The sequence below is a fragment of the Embiotoca jacksoni genome, unplaced genomic scaffold, assembly GCF_022577435.1.
Source record: "Embiotoca jacksoni isolate LCO1_2020_lvr unplaced genomic scaffold, fEmbJac1.0.p SCAF_7, whole genome shotgun sequence".
Taxonomy (NCBI): Eukaryota; Metazoa; Chordata; class Actinopteri; family Embiotocidae; genus Embiotoca; species Embiotoca jacksoni.
The window spans coordinates 18,027,180-18,052,908 of NW_027185425.1; the positions used below are offsets into that span (position 1 = coordinate 18,027,180).

At 41.4% G+C, this 25,729-nt stretch overlaps 2 protein-coding genes across 2 annotated transcripts; one reads left to right on the top strand and one right to left on the bottom strand.

Moving 5' to 3' along the window:
- Positions 1-888: 888 nt before the first annotated feature.
- kdf1b (keratinocyte differentiation factor 1b) lies at positions 889-8,617 on the bottom strand. Its single transcript, XM_069176315.1, has 4 exons — positions 8,465-8,617; positions 6,553-7,486; positions 6,355-6,441; positions 889-3,068 (listed from the first exon to the last, which is right to left on the bottom strand). The coding sequence occupies exons 2-4, from the start codon at positions 7,478-7,480 to the stop codon at positions 2,974-2,976; spliced, it is 1,110 nt and encodes a 369-aa protein (XP_069032416.1). The 5' UTR covers positions 7,481-7,486; positions 8,465-8,617; the 3' UTR covers positions 889-2,973.
- A 539-nt stretch (positions 8,618-9,156) lies between these two features.
- Positions 9,157-23,941, top strand: LOC138214602 (palmitoyltransferase ZDHHC18-B-like). Its single transcript, XM_069176348.1, has 9 exons — positions 9,157-9,954; positions 11,517-11,677; positions 14,027-14,176; positions 14,341-14,478; positions 14,861-14,912; positions 15,283-15,385; positions 15,712-15,821; positions 17,054-17,147; positions 20,227-23,941. Exons 1-9 carry the CDS (start codon positions 9,704-9,706, stop codon positions 20,629-20,631), a joined length of 1,464 nt encoding a protein of 487 aa, XP_069032449.1. The 5' UTR covers positions 9,157-9,703; the 3' UTR covers positions 20,632-23,941.
- The last annotated feature ends 1,788 nt before the right edge of the window (positions 23,942-25,729 follow it).

Genomic DNA, 25,729 nt, shown 5'->3' on the forward strand with positions numbered 1-25,729 from the left:
TATTTGTGTCCACACTGCAGGAATTCAGGATCGTTGCAGTTCCTAGAACTCTTTTCAGCTCCTTTCAGGGTCGGTACTTTCCCAGCAAAAGAGAAACTATAGTGATGTCAGTGAGTACTGTGACTATTTCACAGCTTTACTTTGCTGTCAGACAGGAACCGCTCTGTCACACTGTTCTCTTCAAAGCCACCAGACTCCTTTGAAAAAAAAAAAATCTATATTTTGACCTCACAGAAGACGGGAGTTGTTGTGTTATTGTGTGACTTCGGTGGTGATTTAACTTTAACTTAGATCCAAACTAACACCAAAGTCATGCAGAGGTGTTTTACCATGTTTGTTTGGATCAGATTTGACACCAAAGTCACCCAACAACACAAACAACCTAACTGATTAAGTGAGTGGGAGATCAGCCCCGCCTGTGTTCTGCGAGGTAAAATGATTGTTTTTGTCAGAGGAGTCTGGTGCCTTTGAGGAGAGCGATGTCGACACCGTTCTCCTACAGAAGGAGCTGTCTGTCGTCCCCTCCGGAGCAGTAGCTCACTTGTACAACTGCCTGCTTCTCCAAAGTGTGAATGTGGCAACGTATATAATACTGCAGGGAGTACACTAACTGTGGGTCGGTGTATAATAAGTGTTTAATAATGAGTGTTGTAATGTTAAAATTCATACAACGCAACTTGAAAAAGAACCTGAACCAAACATCGTAATACGTTCTTCAGCTGTATTAAAGTGTTAGATGCTATAAAACAATATATGAGAACAAATGATCATTATTCTAATTGCCATATTGGAGGGAGGGCAGAGAAAGCAGTAACACCTGACCTTAAAGAAGTCCGTACTCTGACTCCCTCATGTGGCAAACAACAAGCAACAAGGTTCTGTTTCTCTTTCAGTTCATTTATTGATTTAACAATGAGACGTCTGTTAAAAAATGAGTCACATCAAAACAATTCTGCTGAAAATATAAAGTGAAAGGCCAAAACTAAGAATTACACTTTCTCCTGAGGAAACCTATGACAGCGTTGTACAATGTGAGTGAAAACCAAATGTAATTCTTTAACAGACTGTTCAACCAGTTTCATGATAAAACAAGTATGTTAGGATAGTTTCAGTGAGCACTTCATGCCTTCGGTTGATTTGCTGCAAAGCAGAGCAATAAGTTTCACATAATTTCATTATAACCACACTGGTGTTGCAGACAAACCCCGGACTCATTTAAAGACAGTGTGCTGCTAGTTTTTTTTTTTTAAAGTGTCCCAGTTAATTTTATCTAAAGAGGAAAAAGTGGTTTATTCTTTACTACAATGGGGTTCTCGACCAACAGTATCCATAAGCTAGTGTTGATTTGAAGGCCACAGAGCTAAATAAGTTGTACTGACTCAGCTGGACACATTCCCATCAAGACCCAGAGCAAACATAACAAGCCATTTAGTATGAAAACACATTTACTTCATTAGTCGGCTCAGGATAACATCATTAAAAAGTTATAGTAAATTATACAACCTGAAGTTTAGCTGCAGTTCACACTGACTTATCTAACTTTAAATTAAAAGATGGAAGGAAACGTTCAAAAACAATCTTCAGAAAGCATCGAACACACGATTACACAAGCTTAAGAGATATCTGCTTCACAGGAACTTCATATCATGCCACTGTTAATAAACTGTTAATAAGAAATATTAATAAGAAAAAAAAAAATCATACTTCACGTTGTTTGGACAAATTATTATTTGTTATTATGTCATTATAGGAAAAATAAAAACCTCATGGCCGACTTTCTAGCCTTTTTACAGTTCTTAACGTGAACTTCCTTCTAGATAGAATTAAAATAGATAGTAGATTTTGAGAAATATGTTTACAGGAAGACACCACTCTCATGTCTGTGTGGTAAATGTGAAGCGAAAACAGCTAAAAAACTGTAAAACAGCTAGCATTGCTCTGACCAAATTTAATTAAATACACTTACCAACACCTTGAAAGCTCACAAACACATTAAATCCTGTTTAAGTACAAAAAATAAACTAGTTTTTATATGGAATAAACAAACATGACACACTGTGCTAATTAGTGAGATTCAGACATTTGGCTAAAAGGAAAAAAAATATTGACTTCACATTTCATGAGAATTTGAATGGGACTCTATGGAGGCTTTTTGGAGCCAACCTCTAGTGGCACCCGGTGATATTGCAGCATAAGCACTTTCCCATCGGCCTCATTCTTCAGACCCGGAAGCTACGTCCACTTTTATATACAGTCAATGGCTGTAGCGTACTGCCGAGAGAGTCTCAGTAAGAAAGCATATTAGCATATTTCCCATAAAGTTAAACTATTCCTTTAAAAAGTCTGTTTTTAAGTAAAACTTACTTATTTCAATCGCACTACCATGCACACATAAAACCTCTGATCAATAATTATATTTTTCTTCATCCTTTCACACTATCGCCACTTTAGGCAGTCCTCTGCCTCTCACATTCATTTTAAATAATTCAAATTTTGAAAACATAATATAGAAACAACAGCTGTAAATATGTGATACATAACCGCTGAATTGAAAGCAATGAAAAGAGTTTAAATTGACAAACATTGCAATGATAATGAGGGGATGATATAATATGCACAAAAAGAATAAAACAAAACAATCAAAATAATCAAATATCTTTTGCAGAGTAATCAAACTAAAAACATGAGTCAGATTTGTCGACCACAACTCCTTCAAGGACGAGTGGGCGGTTAATCGTGATACGATATTTAAGAGCTGCTGGTGACATCTGCCTGCAGGGCAAGCAGTCCTTCAAATACACACATAATATTTACTAACCATAAATACCTACGCACAGAGCCCTGAGTTCACCGAAGTCCTTCAGACTGTGAATTTTCACATTTTTCTTTTTCCACAGCAAAGTCACGGCCAGACTGGACGAAGTGTCTCCTTTCAGCGTCCGTGTGTGACCTTGTGGACGCAGCGAGGAGAAGTCATGTTCTCACAGAGGTGCGAATCAGGGGGACGCCTGAAGAATCAATGTCCGTGTGAGAGGGGGAGTAGGCTGTCGGAGAACTCGAAGTGTGACCTGCAAGGCCGCAGGAAACAAACAAACAAACAAACAAACAAAAGAAATCATGAGTATTCGCCTGGAAAGGAGACGGAGCATTTAAAACCTGTTCAAAAATGTTGCTGTATAGAGTTCCCCACATTATATTATATATAGAAATATATCCATTAAACCAGAACAGTGGTTGGAGCAATGTTTTCTCGTGTGGATCCCTGTTTTGTTTGTTTCCACGCACGTACACAAGGAAGAAGATGCACTGGCTCAAGCACACAGGTGATGCAAATCATGTTCTCAAAAATGGTCTCTAATAGTTCTACTCATGTTTTTTTATAAAGACTTTTTTTTCCCACGTTCTCTGGATTAGACAGGAGCAGTGAAGAGATAATGGAAATGTGGGCAAATCCAGCAGGGGAATGAGATGCAGTAAAGGTCCAGCCGGCCGGTAATCCAACCGGGGAATCACTGCTGACTACTGTGTTGGGCGACCCCACTACTCAGCCGTTGGGTCACCCTTCAGTTCCACTAATCTACAGGTGGCGCTAATGCACCAAGGAACAGGGCTGACCAGTATATCCATATTATATCAACACTGTGATGTGAGATTCGGGATATTGGAATACCATAATATGGCATTATTGTTGTCTTTTCCTGGTTTTAAAAGCTGCATTGAATTACAGTGATGGCATTTTCTGAAAATATTATTGTGGAAATGTATTTTGTCAAACCACCAATAGTCATCTGTACAATCTTGTCACAGTATTGATGTCCAGGTGTTCTCATGATGTTTGATTTTGTCCACATCGCTCTGCCCTACCAAGCAACACAACAGCCACTAGTGCTCCTACAGCCACTACTGCTCCTACAGCTACTAGTGCTCCTACAGCTACTAGTGCTCCTACAGCTACTAGTGCTCCTACAGCCACTAGTGCTCCTACAGCCACTACTGCTCCTACAGCCACTACTGCTCCTACAGCTACTAGTGCTCCTACAGCTACTAGTGCTCCTACAGCTACTAGTGCTCCTACAGCTACTAGTGCTCCTACAGCTACTAGTGCTCCTACTGCTACTAGTGCTCCTACAGCCACTAGTGCTCCTACAGCCACTACTGCTCCTACAGCTACTAGTGCTCCTACTGCTACTAGTGCTCCTACAGCTACTACTGCTCCTACAGCTACTAGTGCTCCTACTGCTACTAGTGCTCCTACAGCTACTACTGCTCCTACAGCTACTAGTGCTCCTACTGCTACTAGTGCTCCTACAGCTACTAGTGCTCCTACAGCTACTAGTGCTCCTACAGCTACTAGTGCTCCTACAGCTACTAGTGCTCCTACAGCCACTAGTGCTCCTACAGCCACTACTGCTCCTACAGCTACTAGTGCTCCTACAGCTACTAGTGCTCCTACAGCTACTAGTGCTCCTACAGCTACTAGTGCTCCTACAGCTACTAGTGCTCCTACAGCCACTAGTGCTCCTACAGCCACTACTGCTCCTACAGCTACTAGTGCTCCTACAGCCACTACTGCTCCTACAGCTACTAGTGCTCCTACAGCTACTAGTGCTCCTACAGCTACTAGTGCTCCTACAGCTACTAGTGCTCCTACAGCTACTAGTGCTCCTACAGCCACTACTGCTCCTACAGCTACTAGTGCTCCCTCTTATCATTCAGTCAACACAGGTTTTGGGACATTTTTGAGACTGTAGCTACTTTGTTGTTGAAGTTATGGAAGGGAATATAAAAAAGTCAATCTGATACAGTTTATCTTCACCAACAGTTGTAATAAATGTAAAGGTTAAAAAGAGCTGTATTTTTTTCCGTGAATTGCTTTTTGTGTGTTACAATGGACAAAAAAGTGAAATAAAAATGAAATAAACTAAAGTGACACTGTCAAACGGTGTTTCCGTTGTTTCATTTACTGGTCAACAAATCACCTTAGTTCATTCACCCTTTGTTTATTACATGACTCCTCATTGTTTACTAAATAATTTAGTGAAATTTTTTAAGAGAGACACATGCTGTATATGATAGTGTGTCTCAAGATGGGTTTTTGTGTGCCAGTCAATCCTGCCCTGTTTTTTTATTCCCATTCCATCAAGCTCAGACTAAACTGGTGCAACTTTGTCTTGTACACAATGTGTTTACACAACAACACAATGTTCAACAATTCAAAGGTAGTTGATGTGCAACTAACCCTGAATACGAGGTTCAATCTGCATGAATTTAACTTTTCAAACTTGAACCAAATCTAATGAAAGAAAATACACAACTACAATACACCTAAAACAAATACTCTTAAGAGGTTCAATATCATGCTCCCTTTACCAGATTGTATCTATCAAACTCAAAAATGCCATTTATGATAGCTTTAAATAGTAAAGAGAGTTTGGAAAATCTGACTTTAAACACACGACTCGCTTAAAAAATCTGAGAAAGTTAGCACAAGAAAGCAAATAATGCACAAGGCCAACGCTAGTTTTCTCATATTGTTATCTTCCCATTTATAGTCCCAGTTGTAATTTAGCACATTTACAACAGTTGAGACATGGAATTCACTGTCCAGTCCAAACAGGAGCATGTGTGCCTTGCAGTGCTCCCCTCACTGATAAAGGTTATTTACACAAGTACACTGCCAGCGGTGAAGCCTTTTTCAAATCGGCCCAGGGTCAATTTTAACAGCGCCTTTATGTTCATCTGCCAGTAAGTCAGTCCACTTATGAATATGTCAGTTGACCCACAAAGCCTCCTGTTGTGTGGACTGTTTCCTGAAATTTTATGGTTGACCCACCAAATGTCAATAAATGACACAGCGATTGACACTGCTGCAGATTCACTGTTCTCACCAGACGACGACACTCCTCCATACATGTTTACTGTGGAGTAAACATGTATATTTATATCAAAAGACACTTTTAAATGTCATTTTTACCATTTTGTGCATCGTTACAGACACATTAAAAATTGTTGTTATTCAACAGGCTGTATTTACCCAAAGCTGTAAAGTAACCGGACACGATTGTTGCTGCCATAAAAGACAGCGAGGTCATGTCCTCTGCTTTTATTCTGGTACATAAAGGTGTTTTAGAAACAGGGGAGGAGTTCATATTTTATGATTAAAAACGTATACACAGAGGGCGCTTTATAGATCGATTCCAGCCTTTTTAGAATGACCTATATTACAATTATAACTGCTGGCAATAAAATGAGAGAAAGGAACACTATTTAAGCTTTAATTTAACAATTGATTTCAAATAAAATGAGGTTTTTCTTGTGTGAAATAACTTATTGAAGTAGATTAAGGCAGGTTACCTCCATTGTTCCTCCACATGTCCCTGGCATACTGATCAGAGGGGGTCAGCTCTGATATCTGGATGTTGGGATTTGATTTGTAGTCATCTTGAGGAGACAGACACAATGAGACTGTTACCTACTCGAGGCATTTCTGCAGCATTTCATAGGTGACACTGATATGTCTGGAGATGAGGAGGGAGAGCTGTCTCTACTTACTGTTGTTTCTCAATGAAAAGGAGCCGCTCTCCCTCATTGTCTCATTCCCGCTGTCCGACAGCGTCCTCTCCACCCTGGAGACTCGAGGCCTCTTCCTGCTCTTCCGAGTGCTGATGCGGATGATGCCGTGTACCAGCCTGCACTCGGCTTCCTGCTCGTCCATCTTGTGCTCCTCCACCAGCTCATTGATGAGCTGGTTGATGTCCTTGCTCTTCCTCAGAAACACAGAGTCTGAGGTGCACCTGGCCAACTCTTCGATTTGATACTCAGAGTAGAGCTCCAGCAGCTTCTTAGTGATCAGGGAGTCTACGTCCTCCTCGCCATCCTCCCGGTCATCAAACCTTATAGAGTCACACAGGGACGGATGGCTGGGCTGTGTTTGACCACCGTGCGGCTCCACATATGTTGAAAATGTGGTTTCCTCATCTAAATACTTTCTCGGACTTTCCACTTTGATTCCGGCGATGTGGACGTCCCCCAGCCAGTCTGTGCCGTCCTCTCCTTTGTTGACCCCTGGGTTTGCAGCTCGGAGGCTCACCTTCTCTGGCTCGTCTGGGGAACTCTCGTTTGGTGCCAGGCACGGAGTGAGTATGGAGCTCTGACAGACCCTGTACAGGCCGCAGGTGAGCACGCTGCACACAAAAGTCCGACAGCTCCTCAGAGAGGTGCAGGGGTTGCAGGATTGTGCCTCAGGGGAAGCCTCAGCTGAGCCAGGAATGAAGCCAATCGTCTCGGACTCCTTCCCGTTAGCATCTTCCAGGTGAGCTTTGTGGACTGTCTTTGGCTCTGGGAACGGTAGCCTGTCCTCCACCGGGTCCACGCAGCGCTCCTCATATGACGACCTTTGGCTGCTGCTCCGGCTGGTTCCGAGCACATGGCTGCCGGGCCCCGAGCTGTTCCTCAGGCTGCCACTGCTGCCAGAAGACATGACTCCCTGGCTCCAAGGAATCCGAGGACAAGCATGAGAAATGTGAGGTCAACTGAGGTTTTACTGGATGATAAGACAGTGTTGAAATGCCATCACCCAAAAAACAATCCTGCTATCAATCTAATCTGTCAAGCAAAACCCAAAATCACCCGTAGCCACCTGAGGGCATCTCCCTTCAAAACAAATGTGAAACTACTACCCCCAGGTGGCAGGTAAAGTAGTCTGACTGGTTTTATGGAAAAGACGATCAACTATTCATATCAAATCCACTCACGTGATGTCAGGGAGTTTTGTAAAAAGAACAAGTCAAATTAGCAGAAGAGAAAAAAAAATTGAATTCCTTAAACTCATCTCCAGTGTTTATGCTGAGCCACTTATATAACTTCATTTTAAAACATTTAATGCTCCTTTGCTCAAAAGACAAAGTTGACAACACGCTGAGAACAAACAACTACTTAATGAATATGACCAAATGTCATCATTAAAAGTGATTTTAGTAGTAATGTTTGGCTGGTTTGACTGGTGATGTAGCCGAAGTAAAAAAAAAAAGACATTTTTTTATTAAAATAACAAAGTGCTTTACATTTCCATGCATGCCGAATTGAAGAAAAAACCCCGAATTAAATCTTAAGTGATATTGGTTTATGTTTTGCCGGGTGAATGTGTTATTTGAAAAGACGATGAGCTTTAAATTGACAGATTTTTAAACGGTGTCTGGAGTTCCGTGCTGTGACGTGTTGGGACCTTGGGACGAATGTTTACAATAGTATACGATCAGTAAGCCTTAAACTAACAAGTCAACCGGAAATAGTTTTTTTTTTTCTCCAAATTTAACCACAAATTCAATTAAATCTTAATTTTGGACCCACGTGAGTTGATATTTTCTCTTGTAAATTATAACTATTTTCACTTTCATGGCGACTTGTCATTGCTTCTCTTTCCTCCATTAGAGGACTTACGAGTCTCTCCCCAAACATTACTCACAGTTCACACGGCGCGTCCAGCAGCTGACTCCCGAGTTAATGTTGTCTTCCCCACGTTATGCTCAACATTTATGTTTTTAATCCATAATGATAGTTCCTTGTTTCGACTCCGCTCCAACGTGCCAGGTTAACTCTAGTTTTCGACCAAATCCGTGTACCTGAGAATCAAGGTGGAAGAAGCGCGCCAGGTAGCTGCAACACGAGGTTGGACTTCCGGTTACGAGCGACTTCAGAAAGTAAAACGCATATTTAATTGGCACTGTGCTTTTTTTTTTTTTTCTCCAGCATTTTACGTGTTATAATGTCACACTGTAAAGTTATTTGAATCATGTATCAAATAGCTGAGAAGACCTTTATCAAATACAACGTTTCATCAAAAATATCCTAAAATCAAAAGTAAAAAAATTCCCACTTTTATTTTGGTATATTTCCGGTGCTATTAACGAACCGGCGTCAAGTAAACTATAATAGACCTTACCGGATGTTGGACTGTTTTTCTAGCTACATTGACATTTCACAATTTGTAGATGTTTGACAGAAAACATAGTAATCACAGTTCAAGTACTCCAAAACATCGTGGACCGTTTATTTGTATGAGCGCCATCATAATGATGGCTTTACGTACAATGTTAAGAGGATTTTTTTTTATTTTGAAAGGGATACAACCGGAAACACGCATTTTTCTTTGTGTTGAATTTAACAACATTGCATTTTGCTTCCCGGACGACTCGTTTTATGGAAACGCGAAATATATCGCGACTCATGGCGGGAGAGCGACATACATTAAAAAAAAAACAAAATAACAAAGTTTTGTACTCCGTTTAATTGATTAATTTCGGGACGCCGACGCTCAGCGGAGAGGTTTGTCTGACATGTCCAGGTGGAGCAGGCTAACGCGGCTAGCGGTGGTCCTCAGGGTTTCCAGATGTTCAGTAACTCCGCTGCTGGTTTGAATGGACCCGATGAGAAGCGGACGACGCGCGGCGGGTTTTCGCCTGAATCGGGGCTAGAAAGTATTTCTGGAACCGGACTTGAAGAGTACACGGGGAGGCATGGGAAGTAACGCAGCTGTAGTTTCGTGCTCGGGCTCTCCCGGTTATTCACAGCTGGATACCAACCGTGTCGGATTAGTGACGACATCTGCTGCGTCCGGCTGCCTCGCAGCGCACGGGACTCGGTGATGTCCAAATGCCCCGCGGGTCCATATTGGGACAGATCAGCCGCACCGCCTTTATAAATCATGAAAAACTGCGAGTATCAGCAAATCGACCCGCAGGCACTCCCGACGCCCACCCTGACCCCTCTGCCTCCGCAGGGACACCACACCGACCCGAGGAAGGAGCCGAAAAGACCCCGGAGGAAGTGGGAAGTTTTCCCCGGGAAGAACCGCTTCTACTGCGATGGACGGGTCGTAGTGGCCCGGCAGAGTGGGGTCCTGCCCCTGACCCTGGGCCTCATCCTCGTCACAAGTGGTTTATTCTTTATATTTGAGTGAGTCCAATTTGTTTTTATTCTAGGTTTTCCATTTTGTCATGTTACCTGCGAGTCCAGTGGCTGTCCTGGTCCAAGGGTATGATATGTGTGGAAGAAACCTCTCTACTGATGAGGCGAACCAGATCTTTAAATTGACATTTTACTGAATGGACTTCTGTCCGTTGTGTTGCATCTACTCCAAACTGAACAGCTGATCCTACATACCCATTAAAAAGGTGATATTTTTAGTTACACTAGCAGAGCCGGTTCTGAGGAATTTAGGCTTTAGCTGGTGCTCCTTGCAGACATTTACCCCACCACCCATTGTGTTGATGGAGAACAGACAGTGTCTGCAGGTGGTCCAGAATCAGCATTGGTTGGATTGAAATATTTCAAAAGTGCAGGTGAGGAGGGGAGTAAATTGTGCGTGATCATTGTGTGTCATTTTATATGAACAAAGTAGCTGCTGATGGTGAAACTCAGCCAGTAATATCATCATTACAGTACAAAGAGTAATTACACCTTGCATACGTCAGCTGTACATACTGTATGATATCTCAATCATGAAACTGCACTGGTTATAATTAATACTTACAAAGGCAGAGCCAGCATTAGTTAACTCAAATAAGATGTCATTGGAAATGTATGTGTGGTTTCTCGAGGCAGACGACAGCAAACGCTTCAAAGAAAAAGGGTATTTATCAAAATGGTGTTTTAGGTTTTTCCTCTAACCACTATAATAGTCTTTCAAAGTTTACTCTAATTTAAGGTGGAAGTAACTGACATTAACTCATTAGCAAATGTTACTTTCATCCAAATGAAAACTAATTCTGCACTCAGTAAACTATTCATTCACCTTTTCCTGCTTTTCGTCTTCTTGTTTTTCCTCTCAGCGCCAGATGGTTTTGTTGTTTTTGACACGTTATTCTGTATATTTTGTTGATGTTATGGGGGGTGATGCACTGAAGTGATGTTGCAGACAGCTCAGTTACGTTGTTGTAGGCTTTTTACATTTTTTTTTTCAATATTTCAAAAATAATAGTGTCAAAAAAGTAGAAGTAATAAAACAGTAAAAGTTAAAAGTGTGCTTTTTTTTTTTTTTTTTTTTTTTTTTTTTCCCCTTACTTGGGGTGCCCCCACCAATGGACAGTACCCCTAGCATTAGCACATATCACCCATAGCTACAGACTGGCTCTACCAAGCACAGCAACCTGTATTTGCAATTTCATTATGTCGTCTGGCCAAAAAGAGGAACTTACTGAAGCCTCATTTGCTCTTGCACTGTGTGAATATCTGTGTTTGTTGCACATTGAAGCCATTAAATGATAAAGGAATAGTACTTAATGAGGAAGTTCTCTGTGCCTCTGGGTAGTGAAAAGTGTGTTCTGTCTGCAGGGATTGTGATGGTGATTAAAAGCACTGAACGTTAATTAAAACAAGATCCTTCAGTGGGTTTAAGAAAATAAAAGGTTCCTGTAGGCTCGGTTATTTGAAAAATAGGGCATTATTTCCCAGCCTTTGATGAAGTCAACGTGTCTCAGTAACTCGTCCTCTCTTTGTCTGGCCGCCCCGTATCACAGCTGTCCCTTCCTGGTCAAACACCTGACCAGCTGCATCCCTTTCATTGGAGGAGTCCTCTTTGTGTTCGTGGTCATCACGCTGCTCCAGACCAGCTTCACCGACCCCGGCATCCTGCCCAGAGCCACGCCGGACGAAGCTGCTGACATCGAGAAACAGATCGGTATGGGATGCGTCGCACGTAGCAGCTGTCGAGAGGGTGTCTGACGAGCTCTTGACTTTGATACCAAGTGTCGTAATATTGTTATTGCAGTTTTTAAGTGCTTACTGATTCCCTCCAGTGTCGTATATCTAGTTTATAGTATTGAATTTAGACCGACATTGGCGCCATGTGGCCGTTATGTTTCCTGAAGGAAATCTGAGCCCTAAACTCAAGTCATTTCTTTGTAAGTTACTCTTTAGTCTAATTTTAGGTCCTGGTTTATTTTTACAGCACAGTTGAGACTGAAGGTATTGTTCTGCTACTATTTCCCTATAAAAAGAAACAAAAGTGTTAGGATTGAAACCTTCGACACATACTGAGTAGAATTTGCCGTGACTGAGTTTAATAAATGCCACTTTGGCTGCCATTAAGGTAATTTCTCTAGCAGAAAGGTGTCCTGCTGCCTCTCTAAATTTGGACATCACGATTGCATGGCTTTGACAAGTCACTACACAGATTCCTTTTCCCCAATCTGCCCTCGTTCAGCTTCAGACCTGTTCAAAGCGCTCCATCAGTTATGTTCGCTGTCAGTTTTATGCCTTGCCAACATTATCTTTCCTCTCCATATGGCGTGCTCCTATAATGACCTTAGTGTCTAAAGTTGGCTTCATGTGCACCTCAGAAACTCCCACTCATGACCAAAGTTAAGGCTGTGGTGATGTAAGATGTTCATATTATCCAACTGTACTGCTTTATTTTCAGCTGTTTTTTAAACAAGGATTGTGGCCTAAGTACCGAACATTTACAAAGCACATCATCATTAAGGAAATATTCCTGACCTGTCGTTGGACTCGGTATTCTCTTCACAAGCGTCTCATTCAAAATTGTACAGCTTTCAATTACATAGGAACTCTCATTTCCTGTCATTACAAAATGCTAAACTATAATGAGAAAAGTATACTGATACATATAATGATACGTTCTGGATGCAACTTTTTAAACCTTATCTATGCGTTACGGATCATACTGTCAACCGTGTGTTCAAAAAAGCCGAAAACGGGAAAGAAAAACCTTCCGTGGACCGTTGGGTTGGACAGCATGACATGTCGATCACTTCACCATAGTGTGCACGAGTGAGAGCTCTGTGCTCCTATTGGTCAACGTCACACACTCATTGTGGAAATTGCCACAATGCAAGAGAAGATTAAAAAGTTCTGACAGTCTTTGTTGGGACGTTGTGAGGCACCGTTAGTTGTCAGTTATTATAAACTACGTACACGTTCTCGTACAACTTTGTCTTTCAGGTCAGGCTGTTATCAGGCCGTAGTCCAAACCCAGCATAAAAATGTGTTAAAGCTGTCGTACCCCAGTGATGCAGTCAGATCTGATTTTACCAGGAAAGTATGAAGGTAAAATGTAAGTAAAAATATATGAACTGAGAATAAATTATTAGTCATCCCCTACAGTTTTGTTGGTTTTGGTCACAGACTTGAGAATTTTGCTGATGAAGCTTTTCTCTTTACTGAGTCACATATAGTTTTCACTGTGAACCAGACTTCATTGATTGTGAATCAAAAGTTGGATTTCATGTGCGAGACTTACGGTGGTGGAGGAGACAAGAGTTTCTATTGGTGGGTTTACCTTGGCTCGACAGCATGGCTGTACACGCACGCACGCATACACAAACAAACAAACAAACACACCTTGTTCCCACTTGAAACACTCAGCAGCAGAGGACTGTATATTTCATGTTGACATACCGAGTATCGTTCTGCCCGTATTTCCACCTGCACTCACTGGTTTCTTGGTGGTTCTCCAAAGAGAAGCTTAAGAGAGGAAATAAAAACCTATATTGAGATGATTTCTGTACTTAAAACAACAAAATACCTTTTTATTAATAATGGTAATAAAACATTAGAAAAGTTTCAAAGACAGGACCTTTCATCTCCAGAGCTGTCCAACCAGCCTTCATTCTAATTTGACTCCAAGTCAAATCAGCTCGAACAAGTGAATGTGTTGTTCCTGGTGCTTGATAGCAGTGAATGTGGATTTGGGGCCTTTCTCAGTATTTAGACTGTCAGTAGGACACGGACTATTTCTCTGTAACTATTTTCTGACATTTTACAGACATAATGATAATTCAATGTATGGAGAAAATAATCTGCCGAGCAATAAGTAATAGAAATAATTGCAGGTTTACATGAGAGTTCAGAAGATGTCCGTCAAACACACTCCGTACTCAGCCACTGTTTTCTGAGAAGAGGTTTAATTGGGTAAAATAAGAAAGAACACCTGGACCACAGGTGTGTTGAGGCTTTAAAGTCAGCAGCATTCAAATAATACGCTGTGTCTGTATTGTCTCCTCGGTAGACAACACTGGAAACACCAGCTACCGGCCTCCGCCGCGCACCAAGGAAGTCCTCATCAACCAGCAGGTGGTGAAGCTCAAGTACTGCTTCACCTGCAAGATGTTCCGGCCTCCGCGCACCTCCCACTGCAGCCTGTGTGACAACTGTGTGGGTGAGCTGCAGACACACCGACACGCTGACATTTACCACCATCAATAATGAAAGAGGCCCCACAGGGCCACAGTGAACAGGCTTCCATGCTTGCCGGTGTATTTCCAAAACCCCTTTCAATTGAGATGTCAGCGGTTCACCGTGACTTTTTCTTTTATCCCTCAGAGAGATTCGACCACCACTGCCCCTGGGTGGGGAACTGTGTTGGGAAACGCAACTACCGGTTCTTCTACACCTTCATCGTGTCGCTATCCTTCCTGACGGCGTTCATCTTCGGCTGTGTGACCACTCATCTCGCTCTGAGTACGTGGTTTTGTTTTAGTCGGCGGCTTTTTCATGGTTAGAAAACAGTCGAGAGATCAGAACCGACAAGGAACTGCTGTTGTTTGTTTTGTCTCGCTCTGATTGCCAGATGGGCGGGGCTTACAACATTAGCGTTATAGTTCAGGTGTCTGATAAGAAAGATATACAGAAAGTTGTTTAAGTTGGTCTTGTGACTTCTGAATGTCTGACTTTCTTTACCTGGTCCGACTCACTAAACGGTCAGAATAACTGATTACTGCTCTGGAAATCAGCAAAACTACATTTCAACTGTCAGTTTTGGACTCTCGGACTCAACTTTATTCTCTGAAATGGGGTAAAAACCCAGTTTTTGGTGACACTGTTATGTTCTCTTCTCCTTCAGGGGCTCAGGGAGGAAAAGGCCTGGTGTTTGCTCTTCAAGAGAGTCCTGGCAGATATCCTTGACTGGCAGATGTGTTTCAAACTCTTTAAGCAAACGAACACCGTTGATGTGTTTCTTTCCCTCTTCTCCCTTCCTCCGACTGGACGATACATGTCAAATAATTTGTTTTTGCACTTGCTGAAAAATGCCTAAACAACTTCCTCTCCTCTCTGAATATCATCAGTGTTGATAACTGTTGTCACTGTTTCCTTGGTAACAGCTGCATTTGAGACCTTTACTAGTCAACCACACGTGAGCAATGGCGGCAGTCTTCACTTTACGCAGAGAAAAAAAAGAGATAAAACTCACTCTTAAGACTGAAAATAATAATCATTCTTGTGCCGACCTCCTCACGGCTGCTCTCCTTGACAGCGACCTCTCACTGCAGTGGAGCTGGTGATTTGTTTCTTCTCAGTCTGGTCCATCTTGGGCCTCTCAGGCTTCCATACATACCTGGTGGCTTCCAACCTGACCACTAACGAAGACGTGAGTGCTGCCGTGTGACTGATGTTGCAGCAGACTTCCTTTATTTGGTGGCATGCACATGAAATTCAAGGAAAAGCATTCATATCAGATTTGAGGGGAGTTTTAGGAAATGTGTTTGAACTTAATCATTGAAACTTTTGATGCTGTTTGCTCTTAGTTTTTAAAGAGAGTTATAATTTCTGCAAATATTGCTGCTTTGTATTGTGGAAGACTAGCTGGAGAAAATTCTTCAACAAAAAAATACTAATATCTTTTGAAAAAAAAAAAAATCTACAAAATCTTGTAATTTTAACAACCAGAATATGTTTTTTTGTTTGTTTTTTCAGATTAAAGGCTCCTGGTCAGGAAAGAGTGGAGAAGATGTCTCCAACCCGTACAGCCATAAAAACATCTTCATCAACTGCTGTTCAGTGCTCTGTGCACCCATGCCACCCAGGTGACTCCTGACTCTCACTGACTCTATGAATTATTAACAAAACATGAGGAAACCCTCCAGATGGAGTCTCTTCAGTGGTGCTCATATGCAGCTCTCAGCCACAGATCTCCATGTAATCTGCTGTTTGACCAGACTGCCTCGCATTTTTATAATAATCATGTATTAAATGACAATGTGAAAGCTGAAGCAAACATCAGCTGAATCTGCATCTCCCCTCGGCTTCATGCAGATTTGACCTATTGTTTTTCTGCCCGGCTACAACTGCTGTTTTAGTTTACTCTCACATCTGTCATGTCGGCATTTTTGGAGGCATCAGGCAGAAGTCTTAAACATCCAATAAACACCACCAACAGCAGACATGCAGTTAGTGGAGCATTAAGCTGCTCCGGAGCCGCAGGTTTCCCTCGGGAGTTGGTTGAGACCAAACCAGATCCAAAGGAGGGCGATTATTGGACGTAGATTCATCGTGTGGACGGAGACTTGAAATGAATGATATCGTTGCTGTGTAATGTTCAGTAGATCAGCAGTAACAACGTGGCAGACTCATGTGAAAGGTGGTCATACATACAGTATGTCATCGTTTCTGCTGCCCCCGAGTGGCCAAATAACATGACTTATAGCAGGTTTAAACATTTGTACCTCCTAAACACTCATTAAACTCCAACCTATGACGTAGAGGAGGTTTCAGCAAAATGTGGTTTTATGACTGATTTTGAACTGCAGCTCATTTTTTTGTTTACTTTTTTGGAGAAGAACTTTTTGACAGTTGTGGCTCTTTGCATGTTTCTCCTGTTTGTCTCATACCAGAAACATACGTTCCCACTGCAGGTTCTGCTTCTCCTCTTGTTGTTGTTTAATAGTAGTTGGCAAATGATGAATGGATTATCAAGATAGTCACTAAAAGGATTTTGTCTGGGTTTGCACCAGCCTGTGATTTTATTAATTTACTAATAGCTTTGTTTTAGCTCCCTTTGAAATGTTTCTAAAATGAATCATCTGAATCCCAGTCTGCTGTCTTATTTTGAAAGATTCCTGTTTCTGTGCATGAAAGATAACGCAGGCTCAAGAGACTCTGTGTTCACTTCATAGTGCCTTTTTAACAACATTTGGAGTCTGTTTGATGTTCAGTGAACATACATGAAAATGTCCACATGAGATATTGAGATTAAAAGAGGAACCTGCGCTCCAGTAACTTTCCTTCCTTCCTTCCTTCCTTCCTTCCTTTCTTGCAGTTTGATCGACAGACGAGGTTTCCTGCCCGCGGACGAGTCGGCTCAGACGGACGGCGTGGACATCGAGCTGCCCAGTAAAAGCGAGATAAACGTGGTAGGAGGTTCTTCTCAACTGGCTTTTGACTTGCAGGAACCCCCCCCCAGTGCCTGAACCCCCCGACTCCCACCTAAACTCCTCCTCCTCTGCCTGAGAAGCGTTGTTGGCTGCTGTAGCCTGAACCCAGCATCCGTCTGCCTGCTGGGGGCTCATGTGCTGTATTTACACTACAGTCACAGGTTTATATTATTATTATTATTATTATTATTATTATTATTATTATTATTATTATTATTATTATTATTATTATTATATCGGCATTCATTGTTTCAGAGCAAACAACACTTGAACAATTTTAGTTATTTTTTTTTATCAGTTAGACAATATTAGCACGCCCTGATTAGAAGTTAAAGGAACAGTCCAACATTTTAGTAAATTTGTTTTTAGAGAGTGAGATAAGAAAACGAACCTCCGTCTCACATCTCCACATTAAAGCTGCGCTGCATGTTTTTCTAAACGTCAGCAGACTCAGTCAGACATGTCAGTTACTCAGCAGTTTCTATTGAAGTTTGCTTCATTAGCCATCGAAGCTACTGGTCGTCCCAGACTATGACTGCAGAGACAAACCTCATGTGTGAGAAGTGTGACGTGTTTTACTGCTCATGACCTCAGCTTGTTGTCTGTGAGGGGAAGATTGTTTCATTTTCAGTCACTTAAAGTCACGTTGTGGTTTGTTCAGTTTAGAGTAAAAACTGCTATGAAATGGTGAACGTCCAAAGTGGAAAAACAAACACCCATAGCACGAACACCTCTGAAGCCTTTCTGTGTTTCCTCGTAGTGTGAATGCTGCGGGGCATTTTCACACCAAAAAATATTTTGGGATTTGGTTCAATTTTGAACCAACCATCTTCACAGTTTAACGTCGCCACTGAACTCCTTGTTCTGTTTATGTCCAGTTAAACAAAACAAAATCATTGTGTAAATAAGACACATTGGCACGTGTCAGCAGGCATATATTTTAATTTGAGACAGCCTGGCCCTGTTTCATGTCTCTGCTCAGCTGAGCGAACTGGCAGCTGGATGCTGTTCAGCATACGGACATAAAAGTAACTCCAATCTTCTAACATCATCGAACTTCTGTGTAAATAAGTCATTTAAATACAAGTTTATGTTTTTAAAGTATGATTTAGTCAGGTGGGTTCACTGGTGGCCTTTCAGCTTGATTAGTTTAACTGCAGTGTGTTAAATGCAGAAATTTTCTTTTGATAAAAGTATTACAGCTACTTTATTATAATATATTTTTATATTTTCTGGTCGTTTTTTTTTTTTTTTTTTTAACCTTTTTTTATACCTCAGTATTTCGTTCCTGTGCAGTACTGTAAGCCAGCTCAGGAGCTTTTAGAGCAGGAGTTGTAAGAAATAAAAGACTCCGGTTGTTTCCCACTCCTCCTCTTCTTCCTCCTCCTCCTCCTCCTCCTCCTCACAGATCGTCTCTCTTCTTGTTTCCCTGACAGCAAAGAATATAAAAGGATACCTGGAGAGTTGTAGAGTAACTTTTGTTTACATGACGTAGCTGCTGTTCAGACAGTTACAATCTTCTCACATCCAGTCGTGGAGGAGTGTGACATTTAGAAACACAGACAGCTTTTTGTTTACACTAAAAGAACAGTTATAAAAGCTTTTTCTTGATCTACGTGTGCAGAGGATATGAACTGAAAACCAGTTGAAGCTTGAGTTTTGTTTCTAGTCTTAGATTTATTTTGTTACTGATTTAGCCAACATGTAAAAACAAGTCTTTGGACTTCAGCTGATGAACTGTTGACGCTGTGAGGGAAGACCCTCGTTTTTACTGTGTGGTTTGTTTCTCTTGTCATGTTTCCTGACATATGAAAGGTTAAAGTGCCAAATGAAGCTGTTCGTTTCCCTCTTGTTTCCCTTCACGCCTTTATTTCATTTTTTTATTTGTTCCTCTTTTATCTATGTATCTCAAATTAAATTGTATCCTTGTACTTCATCATGTGTGTCATCATTTCTCATTGTTTTGTTTATTCATCCTCTCAGTTCACATATTCCAGAATAATAAGAGAAACGCCCAGTATCAGTCCACTTCCTCAGTGTGTGTGTGTGTGTGTGTGTGACTTCATGTTGAACAGGTGTGTTGGGGCTCACGTCCATTTTAATCTTATTAAGATCTTATCTTTAAATTTCACCTTTTTCATACCACAGACTTTCTTTACTGTAAGAGGTTTGGTCCTGTTAGACATCTAAAACAGCATATAGAAAATCAAGGGGACATGAAAACGTCAATATTTACACATGTATGTTACAGGATTTTTACTGTCAAATATAAAAATAATGTTATTAACTGTAGGAGGACGCTCATTGAGAGGTGCATTAAAGGGTAATCACAGCTATTTAATCACTGATACTCTATAAAGAAATGATCTGCATGGATTTAGTCATTTAAAATCTGTCTACATAATTACTACAGACTCAATCGATCTGCAATTAAAGCATCGTTGCCTTTTAAACTGAGGTGTTATAAGGATATTTTAAAAAAAATCTAGATAACAGTAAATATTTTAAATGTGAAAAACAAAAGGCTTCAAAGACTTGTTCTCTAAAGTCATCCACTAGTTACGGAGTATAGTTTAGCTTCAAGGCCAAAGATATTTTGAAATTAATTCAGTTGAAAGCAGTGTTTAATCAATAGTTTAATGTGGGAAAAATGACTGTACGTAATGTTAACTGCATTGCCCAGAGTGACAATCACCCAACTGCATTTCCACTCAGGTCTTTACCAGAGTAAACATTTACTCCTTTTTAAAGCATTTCAAAATTGTTTTGCTCTTGAAGCCATCAAACTTTGTTTAAGTGAAATTGAAAATGTCCATAGATACTCTCGGATGTTTCTTGCACTAAGTCAACTATCAAATATGATTTTCTATCGGTCTAATATGGTTCCACATGTAAGTCTGTGGTATGAAAGATGACCTCCTGCTTCTCCTGTGCCGCCTGCTTGAACTCCCAGCGAGCCTTAGGTTCATCTTGCACAGCTGTTGCTTCATTCACTGAAGTGATTTCACACCCTGCTGTTTGTCCTGTTAACTTTACTTCTGTACCTCCCCTCCTCCAGTGCACACAGGGAACTAAAGGTCTGCTGGAGTCGGCCACTCTCTCTCCCCTCCTGTCCACCTCGTGTCCTCAGGGGAAACCTCAGACGGCTCATCCCTGCCCCGAAACTACCCCGGCGGTGAACTCTGACCCCTCGCCTCAGCTCTCCACGAGCTGCGGGGCCCACCATGCAGCCAGCTCCTACAGGGACGCCCCGACTCCACGTCACACCAAGACTCGCTCGAAGAAATGCAAACGAGCGGCTTTGCATCTTCCCAACCCGGCCTTCGAAGACCCCGTTTCCCCGACCTCTCCGGTCCCCGTTTCCCCGACCTCTCCGGACCCCGTTTCCCCGACCTCTCCGGACCCCGGGCCCGGCTCCAAAGCCAGGCGCCACAAAGGTGCCAGCTTCGCCTCGTTGCACTGACCTGACTTAGACGACGGCTTCTTCGAGTGACACCACACATTGTTTGAATCTTGCATGCTGTAACGCTGTCAGATCCAAGTGATACAAATATTTTCTTTATTACCGTTGGTTCTCTGAAAGTTCTCGGTGGAGTCAGAGTATGACAATCACTGAGAGGTTCTACTGTGACCAATCTGCAGTGGAACAGGAGGGCAGATTGGATGACGATTACTCTGGATGCATCTTAGTTTTTCTAACGGAGAGCGCACGAAACACAAATATCTTTAAGATGTAAAAAGAGCTGTGATAGAGCCATAAGCCTCTCTGATGATTCTCATGTAAAACATGAAATTTACCAGCATGTCAGATTCACCAAATATTGTGAAACAGTGACATCAATGCATCCGCTTAAGAAGCTTTGTTTGGAGGACGAAAGCTCAAAATTGTATACATCTGTACAGAGAGAAGCTGCTCTTAAAGGGAAAATCCCTCCGAGACGTAGAGATCACATATGTCCTTCCTCAGTTTATAGTGTGGATCTGAGCCAGGCGTTCCTTAAACTGAAGAGAAGACACAGAGACACTGATAACGTCATCTCGAGATGTACAGGCGCTGAATAATGGAACAATTTGGGAGACGTGGGGAGAAGTTTCAGCAGCTCGATGTACAGATGGTGACAAATGAAAGGACAAACCAACATTTACATTTTGGTGCAGACTTCCAAATCAACTTCCATGCAGTGTTCATTTGGCAACTAACTGCTTGATTTAGTTTTAGCGATTAAAACGTTTATTATTGTGTTGTACATTTATGGCAGAAGATATTAACTGGCATCTCATTGAATTTTGAGTTTAAATCTGATCCAAAAATGTATTTAATTCAAAATAATATAAACAAATTTAGTGAGATACAAATTCTGTACACCGTTTTGTTGCACCCATCATGGCGCGCTAATTTACGGAGAGTTAACTCTGGAGTTGAGTCGGAAGGAGTCTGAGTGCGACAGCTGCCTCGAGGTCTTCATGCAGATCTCTCCAGTGTTATTCTCTGTTGCACCCAACAGTTTCATTTTGTCCACCATCAGCTGTAATATTCTCTCATGTTGTATCTCAATGATCATCTCCCGACACTTTGCATGTTGGCCGTGGACCACCTGCTTTAGAAAGATGTTTTTTCTTTGCCTCTTTATTTGTGTCACAGCACGGCGTTGCCCTGACGACATCCAAAACAGATGTTATTTATGTTTTCTAATCAGTTCAAGTCTTCTTATGTGACTATTGAAATTTGTTTTGTTTTTGCTTTTAGTTTTCTGACAACAGGATCTGAAATTGAATCAAAGTAATATTGCAGCATTAACGGCTTTAATTTGATCATATCTCTGAAGGCACACCTCATGAACAGATTGTATCTCTTTAACTTGGTATCACCCTAAAGCGTGTAATTCACCCATCAGTCCACTAGAGGATACCGTGTCACGTTTTACTTCAACCAACGAGTGAAATGTAGGTGCTTTAGGTTGAGGTAGTAATTTTACATCAGTAATGTTCCATACGTCATGTAACAAACTAAACACACATCAAGCAATTTACTTAAAAGAAAAAACATGTTGATGACTCAAAACACCCAGTTAGGCAACCACCCCGGATCTCTTTCCTCTGGACTTCATCACGCTTTGTACTTCATTATATGACCCGTGTCACCTGACCATCTTCTACCTCGGTCATACATGCGGTTTTTTTTTCTCACACCTACAAGCGAAGTAAAACGTGACACTGACACGGTATCCTCTACAGAACTGAAAGGGTTTGTCAGAAGCCGGTTTCTCAGTCTGAAACGAGCCATCTATGAAAGGTTTGGTGAATCCTACTTGAAACCAGCCTCACAGGGAAAAGCAAGAGAATTTTAGGAGAACAATGTGAAACAGCTCTTGCGTGAAACTCATTGTCCAACACGTCACTCCTAAATCTTCATTTGGCTTTTATGTCTGGCAGACTCTGAAGGCTCTAGTCTCACATAGCCAGACCTGTCGCCACCATGTGGTTCTGGTGCTGGAGAAAGGTCATCGATAATTTTGCTGTTCGGGAAAAACACTCAAGACCTGGATGCACCGTCGGTGCGTTTGTAAAATGGTTTTGAGGAGGGGCGTGTTTTGGTGGAACTTTGCTCTTGTGGTAGGCAAGCATTACTACAGCTAAACCTCCTCAAAACACCACAAAAAAAACAAGCAGTCCCACCTTAATTCATGATCCGAATCTTTGACAAAACTTGCTATGTGTGTGGGCTGCTGCTCGGATGTTGTTGTTTCCTCTAATGACAGAAATTGTGAACACGGTATCTCACTGATCTATGGCAGGTTTCTAACCACAGTCGACATGTGGTGATCCAGACTCTGAAGGCACTTCTCTGGTTTCACCTTTTAATTTGTCACCCATCTGTAACATCTCAGACAAACATTACATGGATTTATTGAGTTCACGTGACTCTTCTAAAGGTTGAACCATGAATACTGAAAGTCAGTGATGTCATTATCAGTTCATATGCTAATGTGGGTCGCCATCTCTGTTTGAAGGTTAAATGAAACTGCACAATGTGGATTTTGGATTTTCCCTTTAACCCTGCACAAACAGCACCGAGGGTTCAATGTGTATCAGTAGTATATTGGTGTGTACTGTTGTTCCGATTTACGTGCTGTAAAAATGGCATTGAATGCAACTGCATGGCAACGACTAAAGATGTATTTTACAGTTTAATATTTTGTTTATTTACAACCATCCAAACGTCATATTAGACGTCTGACACTACCTTTTTGTGTTGAAGCAGTGCTCCTGCTTGTATATCATTATCATCTCAGAAGGACTTTAAGCGTACAACCTGCTCACACTCATTTAGTCTCAGAAACAGCTTCTCTGGCCTCCTTTTCCCTGAAGTACCTTTTTCTTTATGTGCTTTGACAAATCTAAGCTGTGTCAGGAAGGCCGATGTGTTGGTTCGTTCTCAGGTGGAAAGCTGTAGGTTCAGTATTTAATATGCAAGTTCTGTGACATTTTGTGTTCATCCACGTTGTGACCTGATGGCAATATAGCTGCACAAAAATGCAAAGATCCCAACGATCGTTTCTGCACTAAAACGTAGGCGCACGCTGTTCGTCTGTAGTTCACATAGAGATCGTTTCACGTCCAAAACTCATCCCCACACCGTCTGCGACGTCAGTCAAACTGAATGCAAGAGACGCATTAATGAGGAAACATACTGTACTGTATTTGTATGAACTGTGAGGTGATTTGAGCCTGTCAAAAATAAAAGAGAGGAAAATAAAGCTGAGTGAAGCAAAGAGGCTCGGTTTGTTTTTATGCCACTGTAGTGCTGCAGGTGACCATCAGATGGCAGTGATGAGCTATGAACGAGCCGTTTAAGGCTGCCTTCTTCTCACTGGTCTCAGCCAATGACTTGGCATCTGTTTGTCTCATTTCTAATTACTTCATGTTAACACAACCTTTTTTCCTTCGAATGTGTCACTTGAAATTAAATGAAAATAGTGTCTCGATGCAAGCCGGTGAAACGATGCCTGAGGTCCAGCGGTACTCAGGGAGGAGACAGGTGTTTTAACCGCACTGCTGCGGTGGTCTCTTGGGAGGCGGGTGGACACTTGGCCTTGTGGCTGCGAGTCTGAATTCCACTGCCGAGTTTGAGGCTGTAAGAAACCGATGAGTGAATTGTGTTCACCTCTTCGTCAGCAGCTTTCACTAACCCTCAGTGATGGAGGTTCAAACTGTTGAAGCCACTGAAGTTCTGCTTTTCTATCATTTACAGCTGTTATGAGTAAATAAGTATTCATATATATATATATATATATATATATATATATATATATTCAGATTACAGATCGTAATCTTCATATATCACATCATCATTGGACAATTTAATCATTGAAGTATATAAAGACCAAATCTTATCAGCGAGATGGGAGGATTCTTAAAATAACATCTGCACAGATGTGAAGCTCTGACCCATGTATGACAAGTTTATGTTGTATTTCTTTCTTCTATATTTGAATATCTATGAATGATTTCATTTATCTTCATTAATGTAATTTGAGAAGGACAGGTCTGCTGAGCAGATTTATACACAAACTACAATGTGAATTTGTGTAAAAATGAACCATGAATAGAGATTACAGATGGTCTGCATTGCATTTTAATAGGTTACCCAGACAACAAACTGATATCTGGGTCTGATGACATTTAGCAAATGAGAATCAGATCTAACAGGATGAGGCTGTTTCTGTGACTTCCTGTACAGACTGAGGGCAGCTGGATGTTATTTTTGTCGTCCCTTTTCCGAGTTGAGGCAAAGTTCATCTCAAGTGAGCCTAAAAAACGTTTCCTTCTCACCAGGTCACAGTGACATTCGAGGATACTTTCACCCCAACAAAACTGTAAATGATTGAGTTAATAACAGCTGTTCTCAACTGCAACTCCACCAAATGTTGTATAACAGAAACGAAGCACAACAATGCTAAATTCATAGTAGTCACGCCACGCCCGGGGACCTGATAAAAAAAACGGCATTAGGTTACGTTTTATAACAGACACAGCTTGGTTTGGGTGCAGCGATTCACAAAGAGGAGGTGGAATGGGTTACTTAGAAAAAATACCAGCATACTTTGAATACTGAGCTCCTCAGTATCAAAGTCAAAGTATTGGTATTGAAACATTTCTAACTGACAACTAACTAGTGGTAACAGGTGAAGTGTTTAAAGCTTTACTTCCCCAAATGGTCCAAAAATCTATTAAAGCAATTCATTAAAGTCAGTGCGGTCAGGGAATGGACTTAAAGTTCCATTAATATTGTCCATTATCTACTTTGGTGACCTAAGTCTTTTCTTTGTTTAAATCAAATGAAACTTGGCTGATTATATTACTATTGTTAATGATTGCTTCAAATAAAATCTGCTTTTGCTGCAATGGAAGACAGATGTGAGAGGGTGACATCAATCTGAAAACGCTTGAGAACCACTGCTCTAATAACACCTGTTAAAAATGATCCATTTGACTAATGCTAGCACATTAAATTAGCAATGTTGATCAATGGCCTCTGATCTCTAAAGCCATCCATAATG

What these genes read in the sequence shown, in the direction of transcription:
- kdf1b (XM_069176315.1), bottom strand. Translation starts at nt 7,480, where the DNA reads ATGTCTTCTGGCAGCAGTGGCAGCCTGAGGAACAGCTCGGGGCCCGGC. An exon ending in CTTTTCATTGAGAAACAACA is followed by an intron (nt 6,442 to 6,552) that starts GTAAGTAGAGAC and finishes TGTCTCCTCAAG; the next exon opens with ATGACTACAAATCAAATCCC. An exon ending in CATGTGGAGGAACAATGGAG is followed by an intron (nt 3,069 to 6,354) that starts GTAACCTGCCTT and finishes GCGGCCTTGCAG; the next exon opens with GTCACACTTCGAGTTCTCCG.
- LOC138214602 (XM_069176348.1), top strand. Translation starts at nt 9,704, where the DNA reads ATGAAAAACTGCGAGTATCAGCAAATCGACCCGCAGGCACTCCCGACG. An exon ending in CTTCAAGAGAGTCCTGGCAG is followed by an intron (nt 14,913 to 15,282) that starts ATATCCTTGACT and finishes GCGACCTCTCAC; the next exon opens with TGCAGTGGAGCTGGTGATTT. An exon ending in GTAAAAGCGAGATAAACGTG is followed by an intron (nt 17,148 to 20,226) that starts GTAGGAGGTTCT and finishes CCCCTCCTCCAG; the next exon opens with TGCACACAGGGAACTAAAGG.